The 24063-nt window shown below is 60.2% G+C and overlaps 2 protein-coding genes across 12 annotated transcripts in view; both read left to right on the forward strand.

Moving 5' to 3' along the window:
• Positions 1-1650, forward strand: part of DNAH2 (dynein axonemal heavy chain 2) — a 108195-nt gene extending 106545 nt beyond the window's left edge. For 4 of the 5 annotated variants that reach the window (XM_070389410.1, XM_070389411.1, XM_070389412.1 and 1 more), the window contains 5 exons: positions 28-142; positions 629-805; positions 911-985; positions 1170-1320; positions 1476-1650. In XM_070389410.1, coding sequence (XP_070245511.1) covers positions 28-142; positions 629-805; positions 911-985; positions 1170-1320; positions 1476-1630 — 673 coding nt within the window. In that variant the 3' untranslated portion in view covers positions 1631-1650. Of the gene's footprint in view, positions 1-27; positions 143-628; positions 806-910; positions 986-1169; positions 1321-1475 lie in introns of those variants that run through there. The other variant, XR_011467942.1, reaches the window with a different exon arrangement.
• A 648-nt stretch (positions 1651-2298) lies between these two features.
• KDM6B (lysine demethylase 6B) lies at positions 2299-23327 on the forward strand. 7 transcript variants are annotated; one of them, XM_070389414.1, is made up of 24 exons: positions 2299-2448; positions 9198-9314; positions 14203-14326; positions 14582-14724; positions 14817-14958; positions 15187-15285; positions 15378-15597; positions 15706-15798; positions 15883-16044; positions 16127-16330; positions 16418-16753; positions 16854-19051; positions 19165-19291; positions 19417-19522; positions 20351-20556; positions 20680-20744; positions 20825-20896; positions 21002-21150; positions 21274-21388; positions 21494-21681; positions 21829-21970; positions 22237-22363; positions 22449-22619; positions 22731-23327. In XM_070389414.1, exons 5-24 carry the CDS (start codon positions 14822-14824, stop codon positions 22752-22754), a joined length of 4941 nt encoding a protein of 1646 aa, XP_070245515.1. In that variant the 5' UTR covers positions 2299-2448; positions 9198-9314; positions 14203-14326; positions 14582-14724; positions 14817-14821; the 3' UTR covers positions 22755-23327. The 7 variants fall into 7 exon arrangements, with proteins under 7 accessions (XP_070245515.1, XP_070245518.1, XP_070245516.1 ...); XM_070389417.1 differs by having other exon boundaries at positions 14207-14326; XM_070389415.1 differs by lacking the exon at positions 2299-2448 and adding an exon at positions 6533-6646.
• The last annotated feature ends 736 nt before the right edge of the window (positions 23328-24063 follow it).

Below are 24063 nucleotides of genomic sequence, written 5' to 3' on the forward strand. Positions count from 1 at the left end.
TATGATCCTCCACCTTTCCCCATCCAGCTTCTCACTGACAGACCTAGAAAAAGGCATCCAGGGCCTCATCGTCATGTCTACCAGCCTGGAAGAGATTTTCAATTGCATTTTTGATGCCCATGTCCCTCCGCTCTGGGGAAAGGTAAGATTATCTCACTGTTGATCCTTCTCCAACAATGAACTCTTCTTTTACTCCTGGACCTGCAGCCTCCTGGTCCTAGGGAAGCCTATAGCAGAAAGCAGTGAGCCTGGGCTTCGGGAGTCAGACAGGTTCAAGGTTGAAATCTGACTCTGCCCTTCACTGACTGACTTTGCAAAGTTGTTAACATAGAAACTTACCCAGGGCAAGTCCCTAAGTTTCTCCAAGGATGTTTCAAGGGTTCCTAGTACTGTGCACCTTAAAAGGTGTTTCATTAATGGTAACTGGTTAGCATTGCTGGTGCTGTTGTTAATAGTTGTCGTTTTATGCTTCTTTCCTGGAAATTGGCTTTTGGAGAGCTTTGCTGAACTATGGTTTGGGGAACAGGGGCTGACACTATATATTCTTCTATCTGCTTCAAATGTTCACAGTAAGAATTTGAATGCATGAATAAGTGAATGAATAAACACACACTACCTCCTGCTTCAGGCCTACCCCTCACAGAAGCCATTGGCTTCATGGACCCGGGACTTGGCCATGCGTGTGGAGCAGTTTGAGATGTGGGCCAGCCGTGCACGGCCTCCTGTGATCTTCTGGCTGTCTGGCTTCACCTTTCCCACTGGCTTCCTCACTGCCGTGCTGCAGTCTTCAGCTCGCCAAAACAATGTGAGCCATGTGGACAGTGTGATGGGAATGGATACTGATGATATGTATTTGCTCTCCTGTGTGTGTGTGGGAGGATCCTCCCTTATTCTCACCTTCAATCTCCAGATTTCAGTGGACAGCCTCTCTTGGGAGTTTATTGTTTCCACTGTGGATGACAGCAACCTAGTGTATCCACCCAAGGTGGGTGCCACATGTGCTTAGGGTTCTGAGCAGAGGGGAGTCTGGTGGAGGAGGAGGGGCTGGGAGCAAAGGTGGGAAACGACTGGTTGAGAGGGAGGGGAGGAAAAAGGTGGCAGGACAGGGGTGGGGGCATTGGCAACTGAGGGTCTGGATTTACCCGCAACCTGTTCCCATGTCTCCCCAGGATGGTGTCTGGGTTCGGGGTCTATACCTGGAGGGTGCCGGCTGGGACCGGAAGAACTCCTGCTTGGTGGAGGCAGAACCCATGCAGCTTGTCTGCCTCATGCCCACCATCCACTTCCGGCCTACTGAGAGCCGCAAGAAGAGTGCCAAGGGTGGGACAGTTTGCCCCCTTCCTAGTTTGCCTGCCCCCTCCCTAGTTTGCATCCTAACCCAGCCTCCGCTCTCCAGCACCCCCCCCTCCATCTGCTCCTGCCCTGCTTTCCCAGTGGCTCCAGGGTCTGACTCATTCTCCTGTCCTTTCCTGCAGGCATGTATTCCTGTCCCTGCTATTACTATCCCAACCGGGCAGGCAGCTCAGACCGTGCATCCTTCGTTATTGGCATCGACCTCCGCTCTGGGACCATGACCTCTGATCACTGGATCAAGAGAGGCACTGCTCTACTCATGAGCCTGGATAACTGAGAGGGCCTCTTCTTCTTTCCGTTTGGGGGGGTGAGGGTCGAGGACTTAAGGAGCCAAGGCTGATAATGTACCTCGGACAGAGACCAGGCTTCACTCAGGCCTTTACCTCGGTTGAATTTGTCGTGTGATGAGGCCCTGGTAATACCTAGTCGTGTTAGAAGAATTGTATCGGAGCTCAGCTCAGTAAAACATCCCCGACCACAAGCCCCAAGTCTCTCAATGGGATGGTTGGGGTTTGAGGGGCAGGGGGGTAGTCGGGAGGAAGCCCAGGCCTTACGGAGGATGAGCGCTCCTGTGGGCTGCTGCCGGATAGGGAAAGCAGCAAGGGAAGTGGGAGGTCTTGAGAGGGAGAGGAGGCGTGGCTTCGGCGAATGGGCAGGGCAGTGGGGCCTAAAGAAGGTGTGGCTAAATCTCTGGGCAGTACTCGAGCAGGTGGGGCGGGGCTTACTTTGGAAGGGCGCGTGATCCAAATGGAATAGGGGTTTGTCAGGCAGGGATCCGTGCTGGACCCCGTACCTTGCACCTTGAACCCTGCACCCCGCACTCGGCATCATTTTCGGCACCTGTGCAGAGGCGAGCGGGGCCGGCAGAAAGCGGGGCGGAGCCCGGGAAAGGGACTCCCGGCGCGAGAAGGGGCGGGACCATGAGAAGGGGCGGGGCTGGGGCGAGGGGGGTGGGGGGGCGGTGTTTGTGTTGGAAAATCCAACTGCGCCACGGGGCGGAGCGGCCCCCCCAGCCCCGGCCTGGGAGAAGGGGGGGCCGCTCGACCCCCTGGGCGACCTTGGGGAACCTGAACACCTGGGACACCCCAGAATCAGGTAACGGGGAGCCGCGAGGGTGTCTGGAAAGAGGGAAACCGTCTCGGCGCAGGGGGGGCGGGACGCCTGAGGCGCAGGATGGGTGAAGATGAGAATGGACGTTCGGGTCTCTGGAGAGGCACTGGGAAGAAAACTGGGTGCAGGACGTCTGGGTCCTTTAGAAAAGGGTAGGGCGGCGTGAGGGAAGAACTGGGCGGCAGATGTCTTGGGTTCCGGATGTTGAGGGGGGCCTGAAAGGACTCCCTGTCCTTCTTGGGCTGGGATTCCCCTTCCCGACACTAGGGCGGGGGTGCGGCGCTGCGGTCCCTCTCTGAAGGGCAGGACTAAAGGTCAGGGTTTGCAGTTGGACTCTTGAGGGCGGGTGTGGTCAGAAAGGGTTGTGTCTCAGGTCCTGGGGCCGCGTTAAGCCTCCCTTTGGTTCTTCCCACGGATGAGGTGTGTATCCTCAGCTGTGACTCTCACACCCGCAGCCCCGACGGCCTCCCAGCGGTAGCCTTCGCCCCATCCCTTCCGCGGCACCTCACCCCGCTGCACTCGGCCTCACCGCGCTAGTCTCCCCATCCCCAGTCCTGCCCCCACTCTGCCACCTCCGGTTACGAGCTCTCACCTAGCTCGGGCCCTTCTCCACTGAACCTTCGCGACTTAGCCGCGAGATGGCGAGAGCGAGACGCGCACAGCGCGACTCAGGGTTCTGGCGTGGGGGATGTGGCCTTGAAAACAGCCGAAGCCCCTTGCCCGGCCAGAGAGAAAGGTGGTCTGAGGTGCTTGTTTGACTTCCTGTCATCTCGGCCCCCTCACAGGAAACTGGGCGAGAGGGCGAAGGGCAGGGGCGGGAGAAGGGCTCGGGGCTCATTCTCCGCCTCCCCGATCTGCGTTAAATAGTGGGGAGGGGGCACGCGGGCAGGTTACTAAGCAACAGAAATTCGCTTCCTGTCGGCTGCGGCTTGTGGCTGACTTAGGATGGGAGTTGGCAGGGTGGGGGGCTGGGAGGCCGCGGCGAAGGTCGAGGGCAGGTCGCCAGGTTCTCGAGACACAGAGAGCCCTAGGAGGAAGCCGGGGAGCAGCGAGCTGCGCTGCCACAGAAACGGACTCGGTGTGAGTCCGGAGGGAGGCGGGACCCAGGAGCGGTGATGAGCTCCGTTCCCCTTCTCTCTGGGGGGTTGCTTGCCCTGTTGCCAGAGTAACTGGAGAGCTAGACTCCGGGGCCAGATTCCCGAACTCGCGCGTCCGCCCAATCCGCTCCAGCGGCTGCCCCTGACATCAGGGCCTTGGCAGCCAATGTGGAGGAGGCATCTTAGAGCGAAAGGAAGAGAGAGAGGGGAGGGGAGGGGTGGAGGCGGGGAGCGGGGAGCTGCCCGGGACCCGCACGTGCACTCCCACACGCTCGCGCCCACCCCCCTCCCTCCGCCGCACGCGCCCGAGTACCCCACCCTGCGCTTGCGCGGCGAGTCAGCGCTCACCGCGCGCCCCCCTTTCTCCTTTCTAGAGAGTCGGTTCGCAAACGAGTACCGGGCTGCGCTTCTCAGCCTCTGGGGACCCAGACGTCTGGGTCCGCTAGCCTTCTTCCTAGGGGTCTAGAGCAGTTAATGCCTGGCGTGGGAGGAGCCAGCTACCTGTTCCCCACCCCAGCTGGAGCCCCACTCTCCCAGGTGGGCTGGGCGGAGCTGTGGTTTCCGGCCCCATCTGCTCCACCGCTGCCGTCCCGGGCTCTGGCTAAAGTTGCCTCCCCAAGAGGAACCGAACGGGTATCAGCGCCCCTTCCCGAGGCTTCACGCGCTCGGGCCCGGCTGCTGTTGGCAGCAGGGAAGGGCACTGCGGGGAAGCCCCGGACGCCCCAGGTGACTCTTCCCGGAGCATCACAACCCGTCTTCGCGTGAATTCTTCCCCTTTGATGTGCACCGAAATCTTTCCCATCCCTAACGTTTCTTCCCCACTCGCCCTGGTGCTCTTTGCACCTCCCTCGGCTCCTTTCGGGCTGTCTCTCCCGGTCCTCACTCGTCCTTCTCGGCTTCTCCCAGTTATATAACTCTTCCTCTCGCCGTGTCCTGATTTCAACTCCACAGACTCCGCCCTGGAACAGCGCGGGGAGGGGCAGGAGAGTTGGGACCCAGACAGATTCCGGCTGGCGGCCGGCTGGGCACAGGGGATCCCGCTGATGGGAGACGGAGCCCCGCGGGACCTGGTGCCCCCGCCCCCCCCCCCCACGCGAGATCTCGCCCAGGAGAGAGAAGGCACAGTATCTCAGAGGCGTGTCGGGACTCCGTCAGAAATGTGGGTTGGGAGGTCAGGGCTGGAGGCGGAGAGGAGGAGCCGAGAGGCCCGAGTCCCTGGGATTGGAGCCGCGTAGGGGGCAAAAGATAAGGGCGGGACGCCTGGGTTCCTTCCTTCCTCTCTCTTTTGGGTTCCCAGAATTCCTGAGGCTATTTCCCAGGAAGCTTAGCCCGCGGCTCCTCTCCGCCCCTCGGGGTCAAAGGTCTGTGTTAAAGGTGGCCTGGGATGATGTCACCCGTGCACGTGCCCTGGGATAGTTGCCAGGCGATGAGGCCTCCACCCCTTTCCATTCCAGCCCCCTCCCCCCACCACAACCTCCGCCCCGAGTCCAGCTGCAGCCCCGTGCCATCTTTCCCCCTCCTCCGTTCCCTTGGCCTTAGCGTCCTGCAGGTGGGAAACCCTGGCCTGGAGTTTTTGAGGGGGAGGGGCACGGGTGTGGTGTGGTGGACTTTGCCCGTTTGCTGGGCTAAGTGAACCTTGGGTCACGTTTCCCTAGATTGGCACAGAAGAGCTTTCCCTCCAAGTCCCCTGTACCCCCTGGAAAGAGCCTCCCAGCAGTCTTTTTCCTTTCCCACCTGCTGCATTGCCAAGAGGCTCATGGCCCCCACCCCCATATTGAGTTGAAGTGGGAGTGGTTGCCAGCCCCCTGGAGAAGAGCTGTGTGGTATACATCTGGACGCCAGCTCAGCCCTGACCTTTATCAGTGGCACCCCACCCCCACCAGTGAGGAGACGGGTCAAGAAACTATATGGGACTGAAAAGTCAGGGTCTTCATTCTGTGTAGGTGTGTGGATCTCTCGAAGGAAGGGGACTCAGTTGATAGCTACTGCGGCCCTTCTCTATTGAGTTAAATCCTGGGGTTGCTTATGGTATTGGAAAAAATTGGTTTCTCTTTTCCTGTACCTTTAGGGCTTGGGTTGTCAGATCAGACCTGGATTCCATTCTCAGCTCTGCCACTTAGTGGCTACGGGAACTTGGAAAGGTCACAACCTCTCTGAGCCTCCTGTTCTTAGTCTGGAAAATTTAAATATCAATACTTACCTTGTAGGCAGTTGATAGGGAAAAAAATGAGATAATTTATGCAAAGCACTTAGCACAGTGCCTGGCACAGAATGAACACTGAATGCTTGTCATGAAATGCTTATTATTTTTAAATGCTGTTAGTTATTGTTTTTATTATTCTGGTTGTTAGGCCTGGTTCAAACTGGCCAAGACCTTAGGAGTAGGTCAGGGAGTGGAGAGTGTGTGCTAATGTGGTCGGTAGGGGGAAGGGGGCTGGGGATTAGCTTCCCCTGCATTGTGCACTTTATTTGATGAGGGCTTTCCTCAGATTTGTATTGCTTTCACTGGGATTATTTTTTTCCCTCTTTTTGGAGAAGAAACAGCTAAGACTATTTCTCTGGCTGTGGAAATAAAATAATTGTATTGTGGTTCTTGATTTTTGAGCAAGACCCCAGTCCCCTCCCATGTTCTCTGGAGCCTTTCAATTTTGCCAAGGGACTCTACAGTTTCCTTTGCGGGGACAGGGCTGGCTGAGGGGTGTGTAAAAGGTTCGGGTGGGTGGGCAGAGAGACTAGTGCAGGGGGCTGGGGGGGGGGGCGAGTAGTTAAAGGAAGCGACCGGAAGGGAGGAGGAGGGAGCCTGCTGGTGGGGAGGGAGGGAGGAGGAGGAGGTGGAGGAGGAGGAGGAGGAGGAGGAGGAGGAGGGAGGGGGTTGGGGAGAGCCTGCTACAGTTCTTTGTTTGACTCCGGGACTCAGGGACGGGGAGGAGGAGGGAGGGAGGCCGAGGCTGCAAGCGCCGGGGCAGGCCCAGGAGGCAGAGGAGGGACCGTCTCCCCCGCCCCCCCAGCCCCCACTCCCCCCCCTGCTGCTCCCCCCCTCCCTACCCGGACTCCGGGGGCACCGCCGGGGGACAGACACCCAGCAGGTAACCCCGGCCTGGCTCGCCCTCCCCTCTCGGGTTTTCCTCCACACCCTCCCTGTGACCCCTTTCCCCGGTTCCGTCTCCCCGTTTCCCCTGGGCTTGCCTCTTTCCCCGTGGCCCTCGGTGTTCCATCTCCCCACTTGGGGTAGTCGCCCGCTGGCCGCGCGGCTGTCTCGTGCAGCCTGACTCCCTTCCCCTCGACCGACAGCTTGCGCACCCCAGGTCTGCCCGTGGCACCTTTCGGGGCTCTGTCTGGCCGCTTCTCCAGGCTTTGCTTTCCTTCCGACCTATCTATCCCCTGGGGCTCTGAGGAAGGAGGGAGTCCCTGTCTTTTTCTCGCTCTCCCAGTTCCCCGCCCCCCAACTCTGGCCCCTTTTCTCCTTCTAGCAGTCTCTAGGGGGTGGGGAGAGAACCGGAATTTGGGGGGCCCTCTGGAGGGGCAAGGGGCTGTATGTCTGCGGGCGAAAGGGGCTGTGAGTGTGTTGGGGTGGGGGCGGGGGCGCTTAGAGACCCGGCTGCCTGTCTGTTGTCCCTTTAAATGGCCCTCACATTTCTGGGGACTTGTAGGGGGGAGGTGGCCAGCCGCCTGCCTGGGGGGCAGGGCCCTCTGTTCGTCCACACAATCAGGGGTGGTAATGATTTAAAGGGACAGCTTTGGTGTGGCCGCTGCCACCCTTGGCCAGCTGGAGGGGGAGCCGGCAGGCCTTGTCTGGGGAGGCTTGGCTGGCAAGCAGGGCATTTGAGGCTGAATCCGTCTCAGGGCCTGCCAGGTCTGGGACAGTGCTTCGGCTGGGACCTGCACGGAGGGTGACAGCTTGCCTGGGGGGCACTCAACCTGGGCCTTCTCCAGGGCCCTGGTCTTTGGGTTCAGGGACTCCTTGGCTGAGAATCCTTGAGTCTAAACTACCGAGTCTGTCATCCACCAGGTGGGGGGCACTGGCAGGTCTGCAGGTGAGCTGCCGGCCAGGCACACTGGAGCTGGCCCTTCAGCTCCCCCTTTTGTTGTTTGGCTCTGTGCACAAGAAAGCTCCAGCCCCTCCCCCAGCTCCCCCTTCCCGTCCACATGCCCCCACCCCCCCACCACACACACACACACACACCCACCCCAGCTGTTGGACAGATGAATTACAGCCTCCGGCTTGGGGCCAGGACTGGTGAGGGATTAAAGCTCTGGGGCTGGCCCTTTAAATGGCTGTTGGCCCCTCCCCCACTCTAGTGTCCAGACACCCCATACACACTCTGCTGACCCCCTTGGACGCCCCTCACTTCTCCTCTTGGTCTGTCCTAAGGCCTGCCACTCCCCATTTTCTAGGCTGGACTCTCCCCAGCATTCCCTTCTCCCCAACATAACCATATATACAAATTCCACAGACTGCACACACATGAACGAACACACACACTTACTCTCTGGTCTCACATTCTGAGAGTCCCTGTCCTGGAGGGTTCCAGCCTCAAGCTCCTTTCCCCAGCAGAAGGATCTTGCCTGCCTGGCCTCCCTAGCCTGCAGCTGACCACTACTCTGGCCAGGTGAGGGGCCTTGCGTAGGTCAGAAATAGCACCTCCCTGGGGGCAGTGTCATCAGCAGCTGAAGCAGCTTGCAGCACATTGCATCATGGAGGCTGGGGGCTGGGGGCTGGTGGCCTGAGTCTCTGGGGCAGTGGGAAGAATGGGGGCTGGAAGGCCAGAGAGTGGAGAGGCTAAATGCTGAGCCCAAGTGTCTGGGTCCTTAAGGGCAAAGAACTGTGGCTAAGAGGGCAGAAAACAGGTCCCTGAGGAGTGAGTTTGAGGTGAGGGCAGACAGGTGTGACCCCTGGATGGATACCTGATTCTTGGTCCTGGACCTAGACACCTACCTTCTTGTCTCTGAGAGTTAGGAGGGGAGGGAGTGGGCCCCTATCGCCTTCTTGGGCCACAGAGAGGAAGGAGGTGATGGGGAAACAGGATATGGCCTTGATGGGTGGATGGAAGGAGGCTTGCAGCAGAGGCCACTTCCAGACCCAGGCCTAGAGTCACAGTCCTTGATGAGGAGGAAGGCTCCTCCCTGCTGGGCCCGTTCGTCTAGTCTGGCCACCTGTACTGCTCACCACGACCTGCCTGCACCTGCCTGGGGGAAGGCAAGGGGGCAGAGTCCAGAGGGTGGGGTTGACTGGTGTCTTGATAAGGTTAGGGAGGAGACTGCGCTGAAGGAAGAGTTTCTGCAAGCCTGAGGCCAGGACTGAAGCTGACTTGGGTGAGATGTCAGAAGTGGTTGGGACTTCTTTGGGGCCAGGGACTCTGAGCAGGAAGGTCCAGTCAGAAGAGGAATCATGGGCTGGGTGTCCACTGTGGACTTAACACTGGTGCTGGGGCATGTGCCCTCACTCTCTGGTCCAGGCTGCTTCTTAAAGGGGAAGGCTCTTGGATTGGCTTTTTCTGGTTGCCATGGAAACAGATTCGGATTCTCCCATCCCATCTGACCACCAGAGCCAGGTTTCTCCTCAATAAGGGGATAGGGGGCACAGGAAAATTCTCCAGCCTGGGAAGTCCCACCTCTAACTGGCTTTTTTTCTTTTAGGTTCCCCCAGGCACCATGCCAGCCCCGTAGTACCACCCACCTCACCCACTGTGGTCTGCTGCACCCTACTGCTGGGACACTGGTTCCAATGAGACAGGGCACACCAAACTCCACCTGGTAAGTACTGCCCTGAGCAATGCAGTACCTCCCCGCAATAGTCCCAACTCTGCACCCCATGCAAGAAAGATTGGTATGATCTAGATCATGCCCATGCCTCAGAATGGTCCAGTCCAACTCTGAGCATCCCCCCACCATGTGGTGATTGAGTGGTTCAGTCTTCCTCATTTATGGTGCTCCCCTCTGTTGCCTATGAATGGTTCATCCCTGTACTTCACCAGCCTCTTAACTACCACCAAAAAAATCTATCCCCCTTCCCAAGCGCCTCAACTCAGTTACTTATTGAATTAACCTGGGGTTTGCAGGGCAGAAAGTAGAGATAAGATAGCTGGAGGGATTTTTTTTTTTTTTTTTTTCTTCTTCTCTTTTTGGAATGAGGAGGGCTTTGCCCTGGTAAGAATTGTTGAACAGCTTGGCTTATGGAGGGTGATTGAAAACTGAATTAGAGAGATACTGGAGGCCACTGTCTTGAAAACCTGCCTCTTTTGCTTCCCTGTCTCCTCCTGCCAGTTCTCTGCCCAAGGCCCTGCTCCATCCCCTCCCCCATTTTACAGAAGAAATTATACCTAAGGTAGAGACCTAAGTTCTCTTAAGTGCGTGTTGTTCATCTCCACTACTCAGTAATACTGTTTTGAGTGGGACTTAGAGAGTTTTCTTCTATGTATCTCATTGTTTGGCAAGATGGTTGGCACAATTGGGGTGCCTCAGTGGAATTGCGTTGAATGTGTTAACTGAGTGAGCTTCATGGCCAAGAAACTGATGGCTTCTGAGAAACACTGCACAGCCTCCTACCTACATCTTCTCTAGAGGACATGAGACATTTGGGATGGTAACATGGGGGAAAGCTGAGGGACAGGCTGACCCGGAAACATCCTGTGCGGATAAAACCAACAGGGAATAGTACAGAGGCATTATAGAAGAGTGGTAAGAAGAAGGCTCTGGAAAGAAGCCTAGCTCTTACTCAAGGACTTGACCAAGTTATATAACCTTGCTGAGCCTGTTTCCTCATCTGTAAAATGGGGTAGTACGACGTCAGGTTCTAGAGAGGAGTTTTTTAAAATGTCTATAAAGTGCTTAACACTGTACCTGGTACGTAGTAAGTATTCACTAAATGCTAGCAATTAACCATCACAATGGGAGGCACAGGGAGCTGTGAGGATAAGCAAAGTTGTTGAAGAATAGGACATAAATGAAGGCAGTGCCTGCGTCCTCCGTCATGTCTCACACTTTGCACCCCCAAGGACTGTAGCCTATGGAGTGGGTTGCCATTGCCTCCTCCAAGGGATCTTCCCCACCCAGGGATCGAACCCATATCTCCTGCACTGGCGGGCGGACTCTTTACCACTGAACCACCTGGGATGCTCCACAAATGAAGGCAGGCAAACCTCTAAATACTTGACTCAAACAGAAGGCTCACTGATCCAGCAAGATGCGGGGGATCAGGATGCGGGGGAGTGGGGCGAGGACTCAGCAGGGTCAGCCTGCTCCAGTGTCTCCCTGACTCTGTTCAGGAACATGAAGGCAAACACAGAAGGGCATGTGCAGAGAGACACACGTGATCACGCAAGTGATGCAGAGGCAGTCCCAGACAAAAGACCGAGACAGGAGCCAGGCAGACACACAGACCGTGTAGACAGGCGTAATGACAGGAACGCGTCAGACAAGGCACTGAAGGAGACAAGATGAGCAGATATGCAGGTGCGCACGGAGACAGACACCAGGACCCACACATTGCCGACCTTGTCAGACAGACTGGTGAACACAGCGGTCCAGTCAGAGGCAGACACAAGGCTCGCAGTGACACACAGCGGGCCGGGGCCGGCACTGTCACTTCTCGGTGAGGGGCGGGGAGGGGCCAGCAGCGGGGGAAGGCTGGGGAAGGGAATCCCGAGCGGGCTGCCTGCCCGGGGTGGCTGAGTCACAGCGGAGCCCCAGCCGGCGGCCCTCCCCTCGCCTCCCCCTCCCCCAGGTAAGAAGCGAGCTGTAACCCCTCGCTGCCACCAGGCAGAACGGGGCCTGACAGCGAGCGGGACGCGGCAGGGTTCCCGGGCCGGCTCCACCTCCGCGCGTGCCGCGTGCCTGCTGACGGCCTGCTCGGTAATACCCTATCTGCGGGGTCTTGTCTTTGGCCGGCACGTGAATCTGCGTGCTCACGTCTGGCTCCTCATCCCGCACGGCAGGAGCGGGGTGTGCTGCTCCTCCGGCCTCGCGCCCAGAGAGAGTTAAGTGGGTGTGATTGATAGAGTGGGTCTCTCTCGGGGCTCTAGGGGGAGGGGGGCCGGTTAAAGTCCCCGAGTCCAGAGCCCGGATGGAGGGGGCGGAGCTGGGCTTAGCCGGGAGTGCCCGGATGGAGGGGCGTGGCTTCGGCTGGAGAAGAGTTAACCCTTTCGGAGCGGCTGACTCCCAGGACTCTGGGTCCGACGGGAGAGGCTGGAATGCCTGCCAAGAAGTGTACTGTCCTCCCAGCCTGGCTTTGGCTGCGTGCGTTTGCCTCTCATCTGTGTTTGAAGAGCCTGTGGGTGTCTGTGCCTGCCGGTGATTGTCCCCTCCCCTGAGTTAGTACGGACACTGGGAGTCGGGGCGGGCTATTCCTGCCCCAAAGCGAGAGTGGTGAGAGTGGACCGCGCGCGGGCCGGCTGCCGGCCGCTGGGGAACAGGTGTGAGCGCAGCGTCGGGGCTGCCCGGCGCGGGGAGGGGCCGTCGTGGGGGAAGACGAGAGGGGAAATTCCGCGGGACCGGTGGGGAGCGGTGTGTGGGCTGAGTTGTGTCTGCCTCTGACTGTGTGTGTGTCTGTGTGTGTTCAGGGAGGCGGGGGCTGAGTCAGTGGGAATAAGGGGAAGGTTTTCTGGGTGACTCACGCTCCCCCACATCAAGCCTGAATCACACCGCGAGGGAGGGCTTTGTACAGGAGGCGGATGGGAAGTCAGGCGCCTGGGTCCCGGGTGGGGACAAGGACCCGAGGTGGTCGACGAGAGTGAGTGTGTGTTTAGTGTACAGGAAGTTTTTGTTCTCGAGAGAGAGAGGGCTGTTGTATTCCGAGTACCGGCGTAGGGGTTTGTGGACAGAGGTGGAAAGGAGCTGGAGGACGGGACTGGCTGTTTTAGGGAAAGCTGAGTCAGTTCCCCGTGGGAAAGGGGAAGTGGTAGAGGGGAAGTGTCATCATCGCAGAAGGGGAAGTTGCATTTCCTGGTAACTGGCAGCACCCTCGGCACCACTTCCCAGTCGGGGGTCTGTTCCTCAGATGTCCGGACCCTCGGTTCCCCGTTTTCCCTTGTCTGGTCCCTGAGTCCCAGGACTTAGGTCAGGGCAACTGGCCAGGGCTATGCTTGACCGCAGTTAAGCGCTGTACTTGATCCAGGGCTTGGTAACTGACATACAGGCTGTTTGGTGAGGAGATAGTTCTGACCGAAACTCCGCGTGAATCGCGGATAGGGTCCGCAGAGCCCCAGCGCCTACCAGGGCTCGCCGGGGACCTGTGGGGTCCAAGCGCTTGCGTGCAAACAGATGACCTTGCCCTGCGGAGGGTGGACTGTTTTCACCAGAAACCTGCCTGCCCTTGTGGGTTGGGTGGAAATTTCCCCACAGGGCAGACTTCTCTTGGTGAAGGCGAACTTTCCAGCCGCCCCCAGCCCCTCGTCGCGTCGCGCGTTCTCCCCCGGCTTCCTGCCCGGCGCTAGCTCCAGCTGGAGCGCTGGCCCCGCCCCCGCCGCTTTGTACTCTACACTCGCCTCTCGCAGCCCTTTGTACTCTAGACTCTGAATGGACCGATCCTGGAGCGGAGCCGGCTTCCTACCTGCCGGGACGCTGGGTAGGCGAGGAGGCGGCGAGGGGACCGTGATCCTGGGCTCAGAGAGCCGAGAAGGAAGAACTGGGGCTAAAGGGAAAGTGCCCAGGAATGGGAGCGCTGCTCCCTTCGTGGGTCTAGCCAGCACCGACGGGAAAGGGTTGGGGGGCGGGGTGAAGGAGGAAGTGAAACGGGTTCTGGGTTCTTTAAGGGAGTGGGCGGTGAGAGTGGGACAAGGGTGATGTCACCCGCCTGGCGGGCCCCGCCCTCCTCCCTCCCGAAGGACCCCCCCCCTACTCTTACACACGCCGCTTCCGCTGCGCAAGTAGCCACGTCACGGGCAACCCCCGAAATCCCCCCTCCCTTGGGGGGCGGGGGCCACGTGGGCCGTGGGGAACCGCGTGGCCCTGGCGGGTAAGGGCATAGAGGATACGGGAGCCACGCGAGAGGGGCCACTCGGGACCGCATGCGCGACTTCTCAGAAGTTGGGGGCTTAGAGGGGGGTTTTGGTTTTGGGGGTCGGTTGGTATTGAAGATCTACAGAGCCAGGGGAAGTGGAGCTGGAGGAACTGGGTATGAAGCTGGGGATTTGACCATGTTTTGGGATGGGGGTCAGGGGTGGGGGGTGGAGCGCTCAGATCGCGGCGCGGGCGGGTTTGTGTGCCATAGAAGTTGCCCTGAGTGGCCAGCCCTAAGCAGTTCCTAGAGGGTGGGGAGGTCAGAGGCTGGGCGAGATGAAGTGAGGAGGGGTAGCGACGGCTATGTTGGTATTATGCTTCCGTGTGCCAGCCTTTCGTCTTAGGCGGCAGGGCAGGGGGCGTTTCGGGCGGTCTAGCGCGGACCACTGGCGGCTCTGTGGGCGCGTGGGACTTACGGGTAGCTCCATGCTCCATGCCGGCCCGAGTGTGCGACCCGCCGCCTTCACCCGGATGGGTCTCAGGCTTCGCTTGCCTTGCCCGATCAAGTGTCAGCTTGGAGATGGAGACCCTAGGTGGGAGCCGCGGGGTCACGTCGGGGTCACCCCGGGCAGAGCCCGTCTGACCGGCTCCGCCGCCCCTCCTCCCCCGGCAGCGGCCGGGCTAACCTTGCGCCTATTGGTCCCAGCCAGGCTGTTACTGAGGCGGAGACACGGGTGATGATTGGCTTTCTGGGGAGAGAGGAAGTCCTGTGATTGGTCAGGTCGCCGGAGCTCGCCGACGCCGGGAGAGGACGCTCCCACGGAGGCCGGGTAAGCGGCCGCTGCGCTGCAGCTCGGCCCCCGGGGCTCCCGCCTGGAAACCTGGCAGCGCAGCCACCCCTTCACCCCGGCTTGCCCTCCCGCGTGCTCCACTCTTCTGGGCCTCCGAGGGTTCCTTAGGCCAGGTGGACCGCTCCTCGGGGACAGTCATCTCTGCGCAGATCAGAGACCTGTAGGGGCCACAGCCGGCGGCCCCGACTGTGTGCTGGCCAGCTCACCTCACTCCTTTTCCTCTCCTCTCCGTAGAATTGGCTGTGAAAAGCCCTGGGCGACTCTCTGGGAGCAGTGGGCACTCCTGTCAGAGCGGCTGGAGAGGGACCATCGCTCCAGGGAGCTGGGGCAGGGGGCCGTGCCCGATCTCCAGGGCTCCTGGGGCCACTGCTGACCTGGTAAGGGAAGACTGGGCCCGAGTCGGCTGTGTGTACCCTGACGGCTCAGTCTTTGTCCCCGGTAGGATCATCATCTCTTCTCTTTGATTTAGGCTGGATGCATCGGGCAGTGGACCCTCCAGGGGCCCGCGCTGCACGGGAAGCCTTTGCCCTTGGGGGCTTGAGCTGTGCTGGGGCCTGGAGCTCCTGCCCGCCCCATCCCCCTCCTCGGAGCGCATGGCTGCCTGGAGGCAGGTGAGAACTTGTTCAGTCTCTGCCTCCAGGCACTCCTTTTCCCATCTCTGCTCCTCAGCCTCTGTCATCCATCTGGTGCCATCCCTCTCTTCTGCTGTCCGTCTGGTGGGCCTCAGTGTAGCCCTCAGCTGCTTTCTCTGTTTTCCTCACAGCTTTCCTCTTCCCTAGGTAAAGAGAGACAGGGCTGTTCCACCTTGCTGTAGAGTAACAGAGTCCTTTTCTCTCCAGGTGCTCTGCCAGCCTCGGGCAGCCCCCACTCTCTGCTCCCCTACCCCCTTCACACGGCAGTAGCTCTGGGCACCCCAACAAACCGTATTATGCTCCAGGGTGAGTGAGGATTGAAAGGTGCTGGGGATGGGAAGTAAGGCTGGGCCTTGTTCCTCAAGCCTCACCACCTCCCCTCCCCTTCTGCTCTGTAGGACACCCACCCCAAGACCCCTCCATGGGAAGCTGGAGTCCCTGCATGGCTGTGTGCAGGCATTGCTCCGGGAGCCAGCCCAGCCAGGGCTGTGGGAGCAGCTTGGGCAGCTGTACGAGTCAGAGCATGACAGTGAGGAGGCTATTCGCTGCTACCACAGCGCCCTTCGATACGGAGGAAGCTTGGCTGAGCTGGGCCCCCGGGTCGGCCGACTCCAGCAGGTGGGATGAGGCAGGACACAGGGAGCTGGGGTTGTGAGTTCTGATTCACTGTTCTCATCTTCCATCTGCTTCTGCTCTGTCTTCTGCACTCTCCCCCCACCTTCTCAGGCCCAGCTCTGGAACTTTCACGCTGGGTCCTGCCAGCACCGACCCAAGGTCCTGCCCCCATTGGAGCAAGTGTGGAACTTGCTACACCTTGAGGTGAGGCTGGGGCTGGGTGGGCTAGGGACGAGGGCTGGGCCAGGTCTGCACCTGTGCCATTCTCTCTCTCTTTTTTGTCCTTAGCACAAACGGAACTACGGGGCCAAGCGGGGGGGTCCCCCAGTGAAACGAGCCGCTGAACCCCCAGTGGTGCAGCCTGTGCCTCCCGCAGCACTCTCAGGCCCCTCAGGGGAGGAGGGGCTCAGCCCTGGTGGCAAGCGCAGGAGAGGCTGCAGCTCTGAGCAGGTATGATGGCACCTGGGTGGTCAGCAGTGAGCAAGTAGGGCTGGGGTGAGGAGTGGGACTCTCACACTCTCTTTTCTTCCAGACGGGCCTTCCTCCAGGGCTGCCACTGCCTCCACCACCATTGCCGCCACCACCACCCCCACCCCCACCACCACCCCCTCCCCCACCTCTGCCTGGCCTAGCCACCAGCCCTCCATTTCAGCTGACCAAGCCAGGGCTGTGGAGTACCCTTCATGGAGATGCCTGGGGCCCCGAGCGCAAGGGTTTAGCACCCCCAGAGCGCCAGGTGAGCTCCCCTCTGTGGCTGCTTGCCTCTCAGCTCGGTCCCCATGTCCTTCATTTCTCATGCGGTATCCTCATTTCTCACTGACAGGAGCAGCGGCACTCGCTGCCTCACCCATATCCATACCCGGCTCCGGCTTACCCTGCTCACCCCCCTGGCCACCGGCTGGTCCCGGCTGCTCCCCCAGGCCCAGGCCCCCGCCCCCCAGGAGCAGAGAGCCATGGCTGCCCGCCTGCCACCCGTCCCCCTGGAAGTGACCTTAGAGAGAGCAGAGTTCAGAGGTCGCGGATGGACTCCAGCGTTTCACCAGCAGCAACCACCGCCTGCGTGCCTTACGCCCCTTCCCGGCCCCCCGGCCTCCCCGGCACCACCAGCAGCAGCAGCAGCAACACTGGTCCCCGTGGCGTGGAGCCGAGCCCAGGCATTGTGAGTGACAGCCGCAGGTGGGGGCGGGGGGGTGGTGGTGGGGAGGCCGGGGTGTTGTGCCTGGAGCAGCACTCTGACCACGGTCCTGCTCCTTTTGTAGCCCGGCGCTGACCATTACCAGACACCCGCGCTGGAGGTCTCCTCTCACCAAGGCCGCCTGGGGCCCTCGGCACACAGTAGTCGGAAACCCTTCCTGGCGGCTCCTGCTGCCACTCCCCACCTGTCTCTGCCACCTGGCCCCACCTCACCTCCTCCACCCTCTTGTCCCCGCCTCATACGCCCCCCACCCCCTCCTGCCTGGCTGAAGGGCCCAGCCTGCCGGGCAGCTCGTGAAGATGGAGAGATCTTAGAGGAGCTCTTCTTCGGGGCTGAGGGACGCCCCCGTCCTCCCCCTCCCCCACTTCCCCACCGCGAGGGCTTCTTGGGGCCTCCGGCCCCCCGCTTTTCTGTGGGCACTCAGGATTCGCACACCCCTCCCACTCCCCCAACCACCAGCAGCAGCAGCAGCAACAATGGCAGCCACAGCAGCAGCCCTACTGGGCCTGTGTCCTTCCCCCCACCTCCTTATCTGGCCAGAAGTATGGACTCCCTTCCCCGGCCCCCCAGCCCCACACTGAGCCCCCAGGACCCACCCCTTGCACCCCTGACTCTTGCCCTGCCTTCAGCCCCTCCCTCCTCTTGCCACCAAAATACCTCAGGAAGCTTCAGGCGCCCGGAGAGCCCTCGGCCCAGGGTCTCCTTCCCAAAGACCCCCGAGGTGGGGCCGGGGCCATCCCCAGGCCCCCTGAATAAAACCCCCCAGCCTGTGCCGCCCAGGGTCGGGGAGCTGCCTGCCCGAGGCCCTCGACTTTTTGATTTCCCTCCTACCCCTCTGGAGGATCAGTTTGAGGAGCCAGCTGAATTCAAGATCCTACCTGATGGGCTGGCTAATATCATGAAGATGCTGGATGAATCCATTCGCAAGGAGGAGGAGCAGCAACAACAGGAGGCAGGCGCGGTCCCCGTCCCCCCGCCTCCTCTGAAGGAGCCCTTTGCATCTCTGCAGCCTCCGTTCCCCACCGACACAGCCCCAGCCACCACTGCTGCCGCCGCCGCCACCGCCACCACCACCACCACCACCACCACCACCACAGCCACCCAGGAAGAGGAGAAGAAGCCACCAGCCCTGCCACCACCGCCGCCTCTAGCCAAGTTCCCCCCACCACCCCAGCCACAGCCACCGCCACCCCCGCTCCCCCCACCAGCCAGCCCGGCCAGCCTGCTCAAGTCCTTGGCCTCCGTGCTGGAGGGACAAAAGTACTGTTACCGAGGGACTGGAGCTGCTGTTCCCACCCGGCCTGGGTCCTTGCCCACCACTCAGTATTCCCCTGGTCCCTCATCAGGTGCTACCGCCCCGCCACCCACCTCAGTGGCCCCGAGCGCCCAGGGCTCCCCACAGCCCTCCGCTTCCTCGTCATCTCAGTTCTCTACCTCAGGCGGGCCCTGGGCCCGGGAGCGCAGGGCCAGCGAAGAGCCAGCCCCAGGCCCCATGGCCCCCGCCCCGCCGCCCCCACCCCTGCCTCTGCCCCCTGCTCGCTCTGAGTCTGAGGTGCTAGAAGAGATCAGTCGGGCTTGTGAGACCCTTGTGGAGCGGGTAGGCCGGAGTGCCACGGACCCGGCAGACCTGGTGGACACAGCAGATGCAGCGGACAGTGGAGCTGAGCGATTGCTGCCTCCAGCTCCGGCCAAGGAGGAGAGCGTTGGGGTGGCAGCTGCGGCAGGACCCGGGGGCAGCAAGCGGCGGCAGAAGGAGCACCAGAAAGAGCACCGGCGGCACAGGCGGGCCTGCAAGGACAGTGTGGGGCGGCGGCCCCGTGAGGGCAGGGCCAAGACCAAGGCCAAGGCCCCCAAAGAAAAGAGCCGCAGGGTGCTGGGGAACCTGGACTTGCAGAGCGAGGAGATCCAGGGTCGTGAGAAAGCCCGGCCAGATCTTGGTGGGGCCTCCAAGGCCAAGCCACCCACAGCTCCAGGCCCTCCACCTGCTCCTGCCCCCTCTGCCCAGCCCACACCCCCGGCAGCCCCTGCCCCTGGGAAGAAGGCTCGAGAGGAAGCTTCAGGGCCACCAGGGGTCAGCCGGGCTGACATGCTGAAGCTGCGCTCACTCAGCGAAGGGCCCCCCAAGGAGCTGAAGATCCGGCTCATCAAGGTAGAGAGCGGTGACAAGGAGACTTTCATCGCCTCCGAGGTGGAAGAGCGGCGGCTGCGGATGGCAGACCTTACCATCAGCCACTGTGCTGCTGACGTTGTGCGTGCCAGCAAGTGAGTTGGGGGCTGTCACCTGGGAGGCTGTTGGCCTGGCCTGGCCCAGCAGGATGGCCCCTTACCCAGCCTACTGATATTTCTGTTTTAATAATTTCGCTGTCCTTCTGCAGGAACGCCAAGGTGAAAGGGAAGTTTCGAGAGTCCTACCTGTCCCCTGCCCAGTCTGTGAAACCGAAGATCAACACTGAGGAAAAGCTGCCCCGGGAAAAACTCAACCCACCCACACCTAGCATCTATGTATGTGTGCCCTGTATGCTCAGAACCGCCCCCGCCTGTGGGTTTTAGGACAGGGTTGGGGCTGTTGGGCCCTGAGCCTAGGATAGGGCTCTGACCCCAGATCCGTCTCCTTGATTGTCCCTCAGCTGGAAAGCAAACGGGATGCCTTCTCGCCGGTGCTGTTACAGTTCTGTACAGACCCTCGAAATCCCATCACCGTGATCCGGGGCCTGGCAGGCTCCCTGCGGCTCAGTGAGTGTGTGGGCAGAAAGGTGTGGGGAGGGCTGCAAGGATCTGGGACTTTGGGGACCTCTGAGAGTCCGTCCTCTGGAAGACCGGACCACGGCTATAGTGAGCTCTCCTTAGTCATGTGTAAGCCATATTGGACAAGTGCTCTGAGTGGGGGGTTAGCTGACCTCAGGCTTCCCTTCCATCTGTTTGAACCCAGTTAGTAGGCAAGTGGAAAGGGAATGTATCTCAGGATCTGGTTAAGAGTCATTTCTCGTTTTCTTGGTGATGAAGAATGTGAAGAATATAGATGGTGAAAAACTTGAGAAGCCTCATGGTTTAGGGCTTTCTTCTTTTTCAACTTTTTATTGTGCACAATTTCAAACAGATACAAAAGTAAAGAAACCATACAGAATTATAAAATCAGTTTTGTTTCTTCTATACTTGTAGCTCTCTGTTACCCCATATCCTCCCCTTCCTTCACTTTTACTTGAAGCGCATTCTAGGCTTTTACTTGACAGAAAGAAACCTTTCATTGGATCCTGTGATAATGTAAAGAAACTCTTCTTCATTGAGTATATAGTGTGTCAAGTGTTCTGCACGTGCAGCCTCATGTATACATGAGGACTCTGGGGGAGGGGCTGGGACTCGAGCAGCAGCGGGAGAAAGGGGGTTGGCTCTCATCCAGGTAAAGGCCAGGTCAGGGAGGGCCTCCCAGCTTCATGAGGGGCTGGGGTTTTCACCTGTGCTTGCTGGGTCGAGCTCTGAGAAGCCTGTGTCCACCTCGTCAGAGGTGTGAGGAGCAAAGAGGGACAGTTGGGGCCTCACTCCCTGCTCGGCCCTCCCTTGCAGACTTGGGCCTCTTCTCCACCAAGACTTTGGTGGAGGCGAGTGGGGAGCACACAGTGGAGGTGCGCACCCAGGTGCAGCAGCCCTCGGATGAGAACTGGGATCTGACGGGCACACGACAGATCTGGCCCTGCGAGAGCTCCCGTTCCCATACCACCATCGCCAAGTACGCGCAGTACCAGGCCTCATCCTTCCAGGAATCCCTGCAGGTGAGAGCTGCCCACGCAGGCAGAGGCAGGGGTGTGGGGTCAGGGAACTTGGAGCCCTGGTTGTGGTGGGCAGACCCCAGGAAGGTGGCTGACCCAGGCCCGTCTACCCCTGTGGCTGAGCAGGAGGAGAAGGAGAGTGAGGACGAGGAGTCAGAGGAGCCGGACAGCACCACAGGAACCCCTCCTAGGTAGGACGCTTTGCCCCTGCTGTTCATGACTCCTTCCTTTCTCTCACTTCCCCACCAACCTTTGCGCTTCACTCCTGCAGCAGTGCACCAGACCCGAAGAACCATCACATCATCAAGTTTGGCACCAACATCGACCTGTCTGATGCTAAGCGGTCAGTGGGGCTGAGGCCAGGCAGCTGGGGCAGGAATGCCAACGGGTCAGCAAAGCCCAGGTAGTCGCTCACCTGGCTGCCCCCCCCCACCCCCCGCCCCCGCAGGTGGAAGCCCCAGCTGCAGGAGCTACTGAAGCTGCCCGCCTTCATGCGTGTCACCTCCACGGGGAACATGCTGAGCCACGTGGGCCACACCATCCTGGGCATGAACACGGTGCAGCTGTACATGAAGGTGCCCGGCAGCCGAACGCCAGGTGCGCTCCTAGCAATGCTGCCGCTGGTGCTCCTCTGTCAACCAATGAGCGCCCAAGGGCGGGCTCATCGCGCAAAGCAGGTCGGCTCCCACTGACCGTGCAGTTCTCTGTCGCCTCCTGCAGGCCATCAAGAGAACAACAACTTCTGCTCGGTCAACATCAACATTGGCCCAGGAGACTGCGAGTGGTTCGCGGTGCACGAGCACTACTGGGAGACCATCAGCGCCTTCTGCGACCGGTGCGCGCCGCCTTCCGCCCTTCTTCCCCCTCCCCAACTAGATAAGCCCGCACGTCCCGTCCTTGGATCCCCAGATTTCCATCTGACCCTGTGGCTCTCCTCCAGGCACGGCGTGGACTACCTGACGGGTTCCTGGTGGCCAATCCTGGATGACCTCTATGCTTCCAACATCCCTGTGTACCGCTTCGTGCAGCGCCCCGGAGACCTGGTGTGGATTAATGCGGGCACCGTGCACTGGGTGCAGGCCACCGGCTGGTGCAACAACATCGCCTGGAACGTGGGGCCCCTCACCGGTGAGAGAGTGGGGCCAGGTGGTGGGGTGAGCCACTCAGTGGTGAGGGGCTGGGTCCCTGGGGAGTGAGCCCTGTAGAGGGGTGGGCTTGGAGGGCGCCAGGCTGTGGCCCAAGTGGTCACCTGTCGTGACCCTTTCTGGCCTGCAGCCTATCAGTACCAGCTGGCCCTGGAACGATATGAGTGGAATGAGGTGAAGAATGTCAAATCCATTGTGCCCATGATTCACGTGTCCTGGAACGTGGCTCGCACGGTCAAAATCAGCGACCCCGACTTGTTCAAGATGATCAAGTGAGGGAGGGCCCTGTTTGGGAGGGAGCCCATCCTCATCCGACCTGGCCCGCAGAACAATTCCTGGTTCCACCCCTTCCTCCAGCCACCTCTCCGCCGGGTCAGTCCTGCGGGGCTGCTGTGCTGGGTCGGCTGACGAGGCCCCTGCCCCAGAAGCTTTGTTCTCTCGCAGTCTGAGTACATGAAATTTCTCCTGTGACAGGGATGTGTCGGGCGGTGACCGGGGAGGCCCGGCCCGCCCCACCATCCCCTCGCCCCGCCCGCAGGTTCTGCCTCCTGCAGTCCATGAAGCACTGCCAGGTGCAGCGGGAGAGCCTGGTGCGGGCCGGGAAGAAAATTGCCTACCAGGGCCGGGTCAAGGATGAGCCCGCCTACTACTGCAACGAGTGCGACGTGAGTGCCCCGTCCCCGCTTCCCTGAGGGCCGGCGCTGTCCTCGGGCCTGCCTCCCTGTGACCGCCGCCCCCTCCCCGCCGCAGGTGGAGGTGTTCAACATCCTGTTCGTGACGAGCGAGAACGGCAGCCGCAACACGTACCTGGTGCACTGCGAGGCGTGCGCGCGGCGCCGCAGCGCGGGCCTGCAGGGCGTGGTGGTGTTGGAGCAATACCGCACCGAAGAGCTGGCGCAGGCCTATGACGCCTTCACGCTGGTGAGGGCCCGGCGCGGCGGGGGTCGGGCAGGCGGGGACTGCGGGGGGGGCGCCGGGGCGGGCCGGGGGTGGGTGACCGCGCCTCTGAGCCCCGCCCGCTCTCTCCCGCAGGCCCCCGCCAGCACGTCGCGATGAGGCCGGACGCCCCGCCCGCCCGCCCGCCCGCAGGGCGCCGCGGGGCCACCAGCACACGCCTGGGCTGGACCTAGGTCCCGCCTCTGGCCGGGAAGGGGGTCGGGCCCAGCCCTTCCACCCCATTGGCAGCTCCCCTCACTTAATTTATTAAGAAAAGATAATTTTTTTTAAACAAATATGAGGAAAAAAAGGAAAAAAAATGGGAGACGGGGGAGGGGGCTGGCAGCCCCTCGCCCACCAGCGCCTCCCCTCACCGACTTTGGCCTTTCTAGCAACAGACACAAGGACCAGGCTCCGGCGGCGGCGGGGGTCACATACGGGTTCCCTCACGCCTGCCAGCCGCCCGCCCGCCCGCCCGGCGCAGACGCACGCGGCTCGCGTATGTACATAGACGTTACGGCAGCCGAGGTTTTTAATGAGATTCTTTTTATGGGCTTTACCCCTCCCCCAGAACCTCCTTTTTTACTTCCAATGCTAGCTGTGACCCCTGTACATGTCTCTTGTTTATTCACTTGGTTATGATTTGTATTTTATGGGTTTTTTTTTGTTTTTTGGTTTTTAATTTATAACAGTCCCACTCACCTCTATTTATTCATTTTTGGGAAAACCCAACCTCCCGCACCCCAAGCCATCCCGCCAGCCCCTCCAGGGACCGCCCGCTGCCGGTCTCTCCCTGCGCCCTAGTGTGTGTCCGGGCCCGGCCCGACCGTCTCCGCCTGTCCGCCCGCCCGCCCGCCCGCCCGCGGCTCCAGCCGGGTTCTCATGGTGCTCAAACCCGCTCCCCTCCCCCTACGTCCTGCACTTTCTCGGACCAGTCCCCCACTCCCGACCCGACCCTAACCACGCCTGAGGGTGAGCGACTCCTGTACTGTAGGGGAAGAAGTGGGAACTGAAATGGTATTTTGTAAAAAAAAAAAAAGAAAAAAAATTTAAAGTTTTAAAGAAAGAACTATGAGGAAAAGGAACCCCGTCTTTCCCAGCCCCGGCCAATTTTAAAAACACGGACCTTCCCCTCACCACCCCACCTTCCCCTCTTTTCTTTTTAAGCGTGAAACAGCCCAGGCCAGGGCCTCACTGGGGCAGGGACACCCCGGGATGAGTTTCTCTGGGGCTTTATTTTCGTTTTGTCGGTTGTTTTTTGTTTTCTCCTCCACGCTGGGGCTGCGGAGGGGTGGGGGATTTACAGTCCCGCCCCCTCGCACTGCACTGTCTTTCTGCCCCAGGGGCAGAGGGGTCTTCCCAACCCTACCCTTATTTTCGGTGATTTTTGTGTGAGAATATTAATATTAAAAATAAAATCAGAAAAAAA

The sequence above is a fragment of the Bos mutus genome, chromosome 19 (genome assembly GCF_027580195.1).
Source record: "Bos mutus isolate GX-2022 chromosome 19, NWIPB_WYAK_1.1, whole genome shotgun sequence".
NCBI lineage: Eukaryota > Metazoa > Chordata > Mammalia > Artiodactyla > Bovidae > Bos > Bos mutus.

Coding starts and splice junctions, on each gene's coding strand:
- KDM6B (XM_070389414.1), top strand. CDS start 14,822: ATGCATCGGGCAGTGGACCCTCCAGGGGCCCGCGCTGCACGGGAAGCC. Junction 20,557..20,679: donor CCTTCCAGGAATCCCTGCAG/GTGAGAGCTGCC, acceptor GTGGCTGAGCAG/GAGGAGAAGGAGAGTGAGGA. Junction 21,682..21,828: donor GAACGTGGGGCCCCTCACCG/GTGAGAGAGTGG, acceptor TCTGGCCTGCAG/CCTATCAGTACCAGCTGGCC.